At 42.4% G+C, this 12187-nt stretch overlaps 1 protein-coding gene across 6 annotated transcripts; it reads right to left on the reverse strand.

Moving 5' to 3' along the window:
* Window positions 1-1446: 1446 nt before the first annotated feature.
* sp1 (sp1 transcription factor) lies at window positions 1447-11141 on the reverse strand. 6 transcript variants are annotated; one of them, XM_085161135.1, is made up of 6 exons: window positions 11005-11141; window positions 10326-10399; window positions 6860-8249; window positions 5547-5688; window positions 5186-5376; window positions 1447-3364 (listed from the first exon to the last, which is right to left on the reverse strand). In XM_085161135.1, exons 1-6 carry the CDS (start codon window positions 11009-11011, stop codon window positions 3051-3053), a joined length of 2118 nt encoding a protein of 705 aa, XP_085017261.1. In that variant the 5' UTR covers window positions 11012-11141; the 3' UTR covers window positions 1447-3050. The 6 variants fall into 6 exon arrangements, with proteins under 6 accessions (XP_085017261.1, XP_085017260.1, XP_085017263.1 ...); XM_085161134.1 differs by having other exon boundaries at window positions 5186-5379; XM_085161137.1 differs by having other exon boundaries at window positions 5186-5379; window positions 10932-11046.
* Window positions 11142-12187: the final 1046 nt, after the last annotated feature.

The raw sequence follows: 12187 nt of genomic DNA on the forward strand, positions 1-12187 counted from the left end.
ACTTCTCGGTACATTGTAGAGAGGTCATACAGGCACATGGAGGCCACACACACGGCTGAGCCTCATTTTGACTTGTTTTATGGACTTTATATCAAAGTTGGATCAGCCTGTATTGTGTTTTTTCTGTTTTCATTTTGACTCCAAATCCGGACCTCCATGGGTTGCTAAATTTGATTTCCATTGATCATTTAAAAAAAAAAAAAAAAAATTTAATTTTGTTGGCCGCAGATTCAACTATGTAAAGAACAAAGTATTTCATAAATATTTCATTATTCAGATCTAGGATGTCTTATTTTTGTGTTCCCTTTATTTTTTTTGAGCAGTGTATTTACATAATAATAAGATAAGCCAAACTTGGGAACTTTAACATTTAACACAACCCATAAATGTAAATTAGTAGCTTGATTATCTAGTAAAAGAAGAAAACGTTCCTTTAATTTTTAATCACAGTATGTAATTGAGTCAGTTAAAGCTCCGGGATATGGATCTGGTATAGCAGAGGGTTGTAGATCAGTTTCAGCTGCTTGGGTGTTCATGAGATTTATAACAGGTCACCAGTTGTGCAACAATGACACAACCCCCAATACAGGAATGGTTTCACAAGTGGAGGCCGCTGACATTTTCTCCTCCTCATCTTTTCTGGCTGTTTTTTCACCAGTTTTGCTTTTAGCTTGGGTCTGTGTCACTACTGGTAGCATGAGGCAACCTGGACCGTACAGAGGTTGCTCAGGTAGCTCCTCCAGGATGAATGCATCAATCAAGCCAGCAAATCTTCTGGCCAATGACAGGCACGCATACAAACATGTGGGGTCCTTACAAACTACTGATTACTATTTTGAATTGCTGGAATGAAATGTGGGCAAAATGAAACGTTTTTGTTTTTTTTGTTTTTTGTTTTTTTTTTTGGGGGGGGGGGGGGGCTTTATATTGAGCCCTCTGTAGCTTGATATATATATATATTTTTTAATCAAATAATGTGGCTAACTTTCATTCCTGATACATTTCCCAGGCCATATCAATACAGATATCCAGCTCTTTTATGCAATGTATAAACTGTTTCCCTGCAATGCTAATAGGGATTTGAATCATCTCCTGTTTATATTGGAAATAACACATGCAATGATGGCAGTGCTTTCTGAAGACAAGTAGCACATATCGTTCAGTGAAGGGATTTAATGATGGGCTTAAGTCCCATCAAAGACAGGATTTCACTGTCTAATCCAAGATAACTTCTCTTTGCAACAAACTCAAGCCCAAGACGACAATGTGTAGACATGTGATTCCAACACTAGAGGGAGTCAAAGGTTTGTCGTTCAATGTTTTACTTTCTCTGTTAATTAATTTTTGTCCAGTAATTCTTGATGTCCAAGTGAAATTTAAGTCATAATTTGAAATGTTTTTTGACAAACTGTACGTGTGTGTGTGTGTTGGACTGATACAAAGAAATGAGACAAAGTATATTTATTATTTTAATCCAGCTGTTGGCATTTGCAGTAGTTGTATACAAACAATATAAAATCCCTTGTTTAAAATGAGCCAAAAATAAGAGCACTTGTTGCCCAATTGACTTAATCTCGAGTTGCAAAGAATTTTTAAATGTTGTTTCTCAAAGCAGAAACAAAACATTTCAATAGTTAAGGGAAGCACAACTTTTCATGACAAGACTTGGTACGTTTTTCATCTTATTTGGACAAAGGGAAAATAATTCAAGGTTTGCCTCAAGCTGGACATTTTCCAGTTACAACTTTAGCATGTGCATTATAATAGAAAAATTATTAGAAAGTTTATGGACCAAAGACTTTTTTTTTTTTAAGTTTTGTTTATAAAATGAGTATGAACCTTTGGTTTTGAGCTTACATATTTACGCTGTCTGGAAATTATTACAAAATCCATCACTCTGAGCAGATATGATGAAACAATAGTTAACCCAAAGAAAGAAACTGAACTGAATGCAAGAAAAAGTGTTGAGGAAGAAGAGTACCACAGGAAGAAAATAAAATACTGGAAGATCTGGACTGTATAGAATCCATTATTCTATGACAGAAAGGCTGAGGTTTACACATTTAATCTACATATACATTTATAAATGTAGGAGTAACAATATTAAACTTGATTGTGCATGAAAAGTTTAGAAATCTGAAAGGCAATCATGAAAGATAATCCTGCTTATACTAAGAATTTCTGCAGCATTTACACAACCAAATACATATTTACATAAAAAATGCTTTTTAATGACAGATATCAAAGCATGATGGCTTAAGTGTGCTGGGGTTACTCTCAGTGCTCTGATAGCTACATCCTTACACTGCACTGATTAGTGCTTCTGGCTCTGATGTCATGTGTACATGTCCTGGTCCACCTCCTATCATTTAAATATTATTCCCGTGGCAATCAGATTGCTGTTTATGAACACATCCAGCTCTCCCAGCACTGCAATCTGAGAACTGAATATGTTCTGCTAAAGATTGTTTTCATCTCATGTGTGGTCAGTTAGCCTGAGGTGCATGTGTGAGACAGGAGCCCAGTCTGATGGGAAAGGAAGCATCTATGAGGAGGGATGGCAAAATGGCAAAGCACAGAGCTTCAGAAACAAAAAACAAACAAACAAAAACAAACAATGGGGTGGGGGGCTGAATTTATCCCTTTGCTAAAGAAGAGAAAAGATTAAAGAGAGCGTAATACAAGCTACAAATTCAACATGAAGTGTGGTGACTTATGTGTTTTATTGCAATCCCACTATCAAGTAAGACCGTTCTTTACGTGTGATAAATGTTAGTGTAATGCCATTCCCATTTTAAGGAAATCAAACGGTGATTTTTCTAGTCTAACATTTTAATCCAACTGAGCCTTCAATGCCCAAGGTCTCAAATACGAGATGGAAACATATTTCTCCCTCAGTCCTCAAAATTTATAGTGTCTGTTGCATTGCATCTGTCACCACCTCTCCTGCCTGAAGCCTCTAAAAGCTTCTGCGTCTGCAGTAAGGTGCCCTTTTTAAAGCCCCAAATGTCCAAATACAATATCCACCAAGGCCACTTTACTCCACCAATTTAGAAACTATTGCCATTTATTTGGTGAAGGTCCACCTGCATCATGTTAATACCGCTGCTGGCTAATCGAGCCAAGCTCTCTGCAGATAAGGTTTCCATGGTAACGATGGTGTGCTGATCATTTGCTGAAACCGCTCCGGTGCCGGCTTCTGTTCCTGCTGCAGGGGAAGCAGCGTCAGGTGAGACTGTGGTGGCGGCGTTGCTGCTGGTAACAGTCGGCGGTTTCTTGTTCATATGGGTCTTGACGTGCTTTGAGAGGTGGTCGCTGCGCATGAAGCGTTTGGGACATTCTGTGCACGCAAACTTTTTCTCACCTGAAGAAAGGTAAACAAAATAAATAAATAAATAAATAAATGTGATAATATCAGACTTTTGCTACACAGTCAATGATCCATTTGAGATATGGTAATAGTTGACCCACTGGAGTCAGTCTGTGTGAGCAACCATTTACACTTCTTAATAAAAAGAAGTTTAAACCAGAAACATCTCAACTTTTTCTACCTGTTACCATCTATCTGTGTTCTGGGAATCTCTGTGCTCCTGTACTGATGCTGGTAAACACTGACCCATTCAATCAAGCATGCTGGTGCTGGCGTACACTGTAAAATTACACCCCATTTAATGTGGCAAACACCTATCACTAGGGGTGGGTTTTTATAATCGATTTATCGATTAAAATCGATTCTGGCTTGGATAACGTAAAATCGATTCATTAAAATCCTGAATCGATTTTTTTATATAAATTTATTTTGCCCGAAATGCCAGAATCTCTGGTAAAATCTCACAAAGTTTCAACAACCACCAAACAGCTAAGACAGTAAATGAGAGCAGGAACACGGATTCTGCACAAAGACTTAAACACACAGCGCGACCCGCGGATCAGAATCAGTTAGATGTCGCCTTTCTCACGGTCGGGGCTGAAAGCCGACAGCTCGCTGATTCTGATCTGTCGGCGGGTCGGCGCTTTGTGTTCACGCCCTTTTTGCGCTGATTCTAAAGCTGTTAGTTTTATCTCTCTCCAAACAATATCTCCAAACTACGCTTCACATAAACATCGTCATGAATTCACTCTGACTTTTACTGTTTTGCTTCCGCCACGATGCACAGCTCTCTCTCTCTCTCTCTCTCTGTACTTCAAGAACAGTTTCCCGTCTAAAGATCTTTTTTCTTCAATATTCGCTTGCTTGTTACGCACAAGTCTACCGTTGTTTACAGGCTGTCGGCCGCTATTTTTTTTCCCTTTTACATTCTTCCGAAAAGAAAACCTAATTTCTGCTGTTCAATACTGAACCAATTTAAACTTTTTAAAATTATGCAAAATGCAAAACGCTCAGCGTGTCTCTAATAAAACCGCTGTAACGTCAGAGGTAATGTTCATATGTTGATTAATGGTTTTCTTTTGTTTTTGATGTACTGCAGAATGTTTTTATAAAATCCCAGAACAGGAAAATCACCCTCATGTTTTTCTGTTTTATCTTCAGCTACTTTGACACAAAGGCATCTGCTGTGACGCTCACACCTTTGATAAAGTCTTGCGTGTGTCAGCTTCCTTTTTATAGATACAAAAATATGTAAATGTACTGATCTGAATTATAATATTTCTGACTGTCAAAATTTCCCAGATTCAAATCAAATTGAATCAAATCGAATTAAATCGAATCGTGGATCGAATCGATTCAGGACCTTGTGAATCGGAATTGAATCGATTCTAGAAATCAGTGACGATACCCAGCCCTACCTATTACACATTAGCTTATTCGGTTTTCACACATTTTCCAACTTGTAGCACATTTTGTGAGATAGGCCACCTTGAGGCACAACTGTTACACCTGCCGTATTCTAGCATCAATGTTGGATATCTGCACTCACGTGCATCTTCAGGTAACGTCTCGAATAGTTAAAGGCTGCACTGAATTCCTCTAATCTTCACTCTTTTCGCGTTAAAGAATAAAAGTGAACTTTCCCCACAGCAGACACATTTGGGAAAACAGGGCTGTTAATAATAAAACAATGTTGGCTCAGTTCAAACTCAGTCATCCCTGCAAGCAATGACAAGTGAGTCCGCACAATAACAGGGCCTGAAACTAAAATACACCAGTTAAACTTATACAATAAAACTAAGTTATCACTTATACCTGTGTGTGTCCTCTTATGGCGCTGAAGCTCATCTGAACGGGTGAATCGTTTGCCGCAGTAAGACCAGGTACAGACAAAGGGACGCTCTCCCGTGTGCCAGCGAAGGTGGGCTCTGAGGTGGGATGTCTTGCCGTAGATCTTCCCGCAGCCAGTGATGTGACATATGTGCTGCTTCTTTTTAGTCGGATCACTGCTTGATGCAATAACCACAAATCATGAGCGTGAGAGAAATTAAAAACAAGTGATATTCAAATGGTTCTCTGTGAAAAAACAAGTTCGCTTCAACTTTTTTGTGTAGTTCAGTTTTATAGCTAACAACAATAACTGATTGTTGAATAAATACAGGGCTCTGTAACATACCGTCCTTCTCCATCCTTGCAGAAGGGGCAGGTACATGCTTCTCTACGGTTACGTCGCCCTTGAGGTGGTGGGCTTATATCCTCTTCATCCATAGCTGTATTTTCATCCAAACTTTCTCCACCCGTCTGTAACGGCTGCTCTCCTGTAGCAACGGAGAAGAAAAATGCTAAAGTCTGACGTAACATACAAAGTTTATCTAGTGTTTCATTAAACAGCTGCTGCTCTAAAAGCTTAAACCAGTTACATTTTTACATGTTAGAGATCTAAAATCCAGCTCTATAATTTCTGATCCAAAAACCATACGGTTGAAGAGCTATGCGCTTTCTTCTCATAGCTCCTTATTGGCATAAAACCAAAACAAACAGTACTAATCCAATGTTAGTATAAAAAAAGTTGTACTATCTAAAAATAAGCTACATTTTCTGTAACAATGACAACTTTAGTCCTCTGGTCTTTCTCCACTATGCTTAAGTAACTTTAATGACAGAGTAAAATGTAGAAAAATGAGCCATTAACTAAAACAAGTCTGAACAAAGCCTGCTGCAAATGTAACTGCTGGGAGGCATACGATTTCACAACACTGTTAACAGACTCGGCGATTCTTTACAAACAGGGGAATTTGATAACATCTAGCCCAACAAACATGCAGACATACTGGGAGGAGCTGCCAATGGCCAAACTTGAAAAAAAAAAAGGGTAAAAAAAAAGAAAAAAGAAGGGAGGGGTGCAGTTACACCCTTGCTATAACAGAGAAGTCGTGGCTGACCCACAATTGCATGTAATGGGACCAGCACGTGGAGGTACGTAGGGTCAGAGGGGGAAACAAAAGCTTTAACAGGAACACAAGTGAAGTGGCCTAACGAGGTCAGAAAAGCACTGAACAAGCCAGACTGGTTCAACCAGTATAATGCACTACGTAGGTAAGAGGAGAAAGACTCAATCCAAAGATACAAGATAAAGAGGGAAAGAAAAACAGAAAGTAAATCTAATCTTCCAGGCTAACCATTGTTTACTAAACCCAACTGTAAGTCACATACTTTACAATTACCATGTACACTAAGTTCTTTAACTACCAATTAAATGGAAATTCTAACTAAACACAAAAAGTTGTTTGTGTTTAGTTAGAATCTAAAATTATTTATGAAAATTAAACGGTCCAAAGAAAAAGAAAAGCATCTAAAAAGTCAGATCAACAGGTCTTAAACACACCAACTGCTGATATAATAACCTGCATGTTATAATAGATGAAAATATTATGCATGTATTTTAACGCTGAATATTAACAGTTAATGAAAATCAGGCCACTGGCTGACCTGCTGTGCTGGCGATGGTGATGGGCAGCTGGTGCATCTGCAGCCCGGACCCCCCGAGGCTGTTAAGATTTATGGTCTGGATCCCTGGGATCTGCACGGTGTTGACAGGTACTCCTCCGGCTGCAGCTGTTCCCTGAGTCTGGCCGAGCTGGGGAAGGGACTGCATGGGCGCCAGTGTGATCTGCGCTCCCGTCGGATTCTGGATCTGAATGGTCTGCCAGGTCACTTGGCCGTTGGGGGCGACGGTGCGCAGCAGGATAGCCCCTGTGTTTGGCATGATTTGAAGATTTTGAAGCCCTTCCTGGCTGAGTGTTGGAGTAAACACTTGACCGCCTGCGGCTGCAACAGTACCGGCCTGGATGGTTTGGAGTTGCGCTCCACCTTGGATAACCTGCTGAGGCTGGATGAGGATTTGCTGTGGCTGCCCCCTGTCTCTGTTGTCTGGCTGTATTGGGACACCCAGAGAAGAGGCCATGTTTTGCTGAAAAGTCCCTGTCACAGCTCCATTGCTGTTCTGCTTTTGGGTAACTCCATAAGAAGAGGTCGTCTGTGTAGTGACAGTGGAAGCACTGGTCATGTAGCCGGACTCGCTGTTGGAAGACAGTGGCTGCTGCTGCTGCATGAGTTGGTTTCCCACTGCTTCTCCTCCACCATTGGTATCCCCCCCTGCAGCACCAGCAGTGACGGGTAACAAAGTGATGTTTCCATTTAGAGACACAGGCATATTTGCCAAGAACTGGGGCTGGTTTTGTAACAAACCATTGCCTAAACTTATGTTTTGTATGGGTATGGCTCCCTGAATGAGACTGGGCATGGTTATGATGTTTCCTGCTGCAGCGGCTCTGTTACTCGCAGTTATGATCTGTTGGCCATTGGGAGAAGACACTATCTGAAACTGCTGGCCTGGTCCTGCTGCGGCGGGCACAGCAGACTCCTGCTGAGCATGTGTAAAATGCAGCGTCTGGCCATCCACTGTCTGAAACTGTGGAATGACCTGGTACTGGATGTTAGGCATCACACCTGATATAGTGGTAAGGACCTGCTGACCCTGCATTGACGGCGCCTGAGCAACTACAAAGGGCTGTTGTTGCTGCTGCTGACCCTGAGAGCTTACAGCTGGCGACAGCACCTGCCTGTTCTTGTTGAGGTCTCCTCCTGACATCACTCCTGAGGAATCTGTGGTGACTGTGTTGGAGCCTGAGGATGCTTGAACACTGAGAGGGTTTACCTGCCAGCTGTTGGCACTGGAGGTAAAAACAGCCTGGTTTAGGTCCAGTTGTTGCTGCTGATTCTGTTGGTGCTGGTCGGCGGGGGAATCGTTCTCTCCTGGCGTGTCAATGCGACTGCATGTGGCTGCCAACAAGGCGAGTGGTGACGGCTGCTGTGAGTCCTGGAAAAAGAATAAATGAAGGAGTACTTAGAAAGTAGAAATAGAAGAAATGCAATGTAGAGTTACAAAAAAAAAATAAAGTAACAGCTGCCAAAATATCAGGATGTTCAAGTAGAGATGGATACTTGCATGTGATTGAAAGAATACATAATAAAGTTTAGGTGAAGAAGAGAGTGCAGGCAGGGTGGAGCAGGTGGAGATGAGTGTCTGGGCTGGTTTGTGACAGAAGGATGGCAGCAAGAGTGAAGATGGTGCCACTAACTCAAAGGCAGAAGATGGGACTGGACGTGGCAGAGCTGCATACACATTGAAAGTCAATCGCGTGTCGCTGCTTTAAAGCGGACGGCTGGTCGCTTGTGGACATTCCACGCTTCTGTTGCCTAGGTAACTCTCTAACGCATTTACCATCAGGTCATTTGCCAATCAGTTGCATTCTTCACTTTCACTTGTCTCGTCCGTGGATTACCTCAGGTCCCACCCACTTCCTATTGCTTGCGGTTATTTCGCTCATAGTCATCCGAACCTGTGGAATATCATCCACTTCCTGTGGTTTCTAGTCATCCGGACACTGCGAATCACTTCTAGTATGCACGCAGCTTTCAAGTTTCATTGGGCGTGACCAGTAGGACGATCTGATATCCTCGTGTTGGTGTTGTTCCCTCGTCATCATAAATAATGTTGTTCCAGGTTCAACATTGCAAGTGACCAATCACCTTCTGCTGATGTCATCCGCGACCTCGAAAAAAACCAAACGCCTTCCAAAAATCTACTTCACTTGCGAGAAGAGAAACCGCCTCTGTAAGGACAATATGTATAATGCTTACCATTTATTAAAGGAAAGTATCCTGAAATGCTAAGAATTCAAGTTCCTGGATTGGCGGACAGAAGCGGTTTCTCTTGTTGCAAGTGTAGTAGATTTTTTTAAGGCGGTATTTTTCAAAGGCACAAAAGGGGGACGTCACAACAATGTGATTGGTCACTTGCAATGTTGAACCTGGAACAACATTTATTATGTTGATGTGGGAACAACACCGACACGAGGATATCAGATCATCCGTGACCAGTAGGGATGGGTTTAGAAATAATATTGGGGGAAAGTCAGGTGGAGTGAGAGAGAACGTTACAGAGGCGAGCCCAAGATGGTGGACATACACAGATGAGGAAAAATTTATATATTGGAAAAGGATGCTGAAGACTGAGCTGCCAGGCAGGAGGAAAAGAGGAAGACCACAGAGAAGATTTCATGGATTTAGTGAAGGAGGACATACAGGGGGTTGGTAGAGGATGAGGATGTTAGAGATGGGCTGAGATGGTGGTGGATATTTCGCTGTGGCATCCCCTAAACAAGAGGAAGTGTAGCCTGGTTTGGAAAGCCCAGTAACACAGTAAAATGTAAATATTGTCCCACTTTGAATCAGAAAATTACAAATTACAGAGTGAATTTTTAGAGTTTATTTTTTCCTTCCTTGCACATGATTCAAAGCATTTACGATACAAGATTAAATGGTTTAAAATGTCTATTAAAAATTATTTTCCAAATTAATTTTCTGATTTAAAAAAATGCTAGTGATGTGGTAGATTAATTAAAAAATGTCAGAAATACACACTCCACTACTAACAAGAACTTCATTAATAAAATTAACCCACTTTCTTGCTCTTTCCAGGGGAGTGGGCATCAAAGAGAGATAGGTGAGGGGGTGTGGGCAGGGGGTATGGGAGGGACCACATTTTTGTGGAGTTGCGGCGGGCTTGGCTTCCCCTCCCCCCAAACCCACCCATCTCCCTCCCACTCTTTTAGTTTGCCCTATAAACTGACTCACTCCGCTAGCCACCCCCTCCAAGGCCAGCCAAATGGGCCGAGCGAAATACACACGAAGTGCCGGGGTTTAACGGGAACACCCCGTGTGGGCGACTTTTACCTGCCCATTCCCCACCCCGGTAACATGTGCTCTGGAGAGAAAATCAACAACCCTCACAGACCCCGACACAAACGAGCCATAGAAGCGATCAAACAGATGGGAAGTGCACATGAGTTCAGTCTGGCAGTATCTCCAGTGGATGTGTCCCGTAACCTACTTGTGAATTTGCGTTTCGCTTTTGACTGAAGCCTCCACCGCTCTCCACAGCGGCCATTTCACCCTGCTGCTGATCTGCGGAAGAAGAGTTTTTGTAAGAGTACATCTCCTTAAAGCACTTCACAAGAAAAAAAAAACATCACACATCGAAACTTACTACTGCGTGTAATAAAAAGGACGGAACACACGGAACAGCACAGGCCACGGACACATAATAAAAAGGGTGTTTTTCGGGGCCGCTGTGGGGCGATTCAGACAAGAAGTGCAAGAAAATCTAAGCGCTCACAGGGCCAGCTACATGCTAAGCTAACGTGAACTCACAAGTAAAGTATGAGCTGAAGTGAACGAAATGTTTTCAGCCACCGCTGTAAGTACAACTAGCTGTGAGCTCACATCAGTTGCACAGAGTTAAGTGACACTGTCTGCTTACCTATTAATTTAAGTCCAAAAGTAAAGTTACAGGTGACCAGTTGGTTAATTGTTGTTAGTCGTGTATTTAAAAATTAGCGGGTTTGTAACCTTAGTTGGTCACTTTTTTAAAAAAACAACTCGGCAGTTATCGGCACACGCCACATTTACGACACGGAACACATCGAAAACAACGTACTTCCACTCTACTCCTTACTGTTCAGTTATCGGTTCGTCCACAACATGCCAGTGAGTTTAAAAAGTTCACTTACTGCTCATAATTTGAAGACGGGAGGAGTTTCGCTGCTCTTTTTTCTGCTTCACAACTTTTCACAACTTCACACTAACTTGACGCCCCCCCCCCTTCTTTGAAGGAGAACGGTGAGTGCGTTCGATTTATGAACGCGGCAGCCTGCCCACGTCGGGGAGAACACGCGGTATAGGTTTTTAACAGGCTTATCAGAGAACGTATTGACGAGGAAGTCATTAAATGAAAGTAGCTCCCCTATACAGCTCAAGTCCAATTCCAGTTACGTTTAATTCAAACATCTATGACCTAATTTTTATCCCTTTTAGTTCTTAGTACAATGTTCTTCGGTAGAAAGTATTTATCTAATATCAAAAATACAAGATTACGAGTGGAAAAATTTCCCAGTCGAAATAGGCAACCATATATTCAACAATGGGCGTTTTGTCATATTAAAAATTAAACTCACCCCTTGTTCGCTGCACTATCGCACTGTTCCCGTGAATAAAAGAAGCATACCCTTTTAAGAGCTACTTTTGAGCAATCGCTTATTTTCTCCAATGGAGAAGGGCGTTTCTGCCAACGAGTATCAGTCGGCCAATGTAATTGGGCTAGAGGCAGAAGACTGGGCGGAACCAAGCACTGTAGGTTGTATCCCTGAGTATGATTGACGTTTGGTTATCTTTTTCCGCTTAAAAGACGCCATGAGTAAACAGTTCTCGGAATATGGGCGATCGCCTTTATTCGGTCAGACACTTGAGCCTGCGTTGTCCATCTGAGACATTAAGGCTCGTGTCTTGGTTTGAAAACGGAGGTGGGGAAGGAGGAAGGCCGCATGGGTATTTAAGTCTTGCCTCCGTGGCCACTGGCCACTCCCTGGTGGCGCCCGGTGGGTCGGGAAACAGCAAGGAGGCGGGAGGAGTTGGCCAGGGTGGCGGTGAAGATTTCCCCCATCACACGCACACACTGGCTATGAACCGCGCGGGGAGGAGAAAATGGCTCGCCTGTGGGAGGGCTTGTATTATTAGGATTCGTGAGGGGGCTGTCAATACGGCAGCACATGTGCCCGTGTAAACAGGAGAGAGAGGGTGGAGCCCATCCCCAGGCCAGTCCTGCAGCCACCCACCTCTGTGTGAACTCCATCACTGACACTTCTTCAATTAGACGCAGACATGAATACTTCTACCGCCACACATTGATGCATGCAT

Source organism: Neolamprologus multifasciatus, chromosome 5 (assembly GCF_963576455.1).
Source record: "Neolamprologus multifasciatus chromosome 5, fNeoMul1.2, whole genome shotgun sequence".
Lineage (NCBI taxonomy): Eukaryota > Metazoa > Chordata > Actinopteri > Cichliformes > Cichlidae > Neolamprologus > Neolamprologus multifasciatus.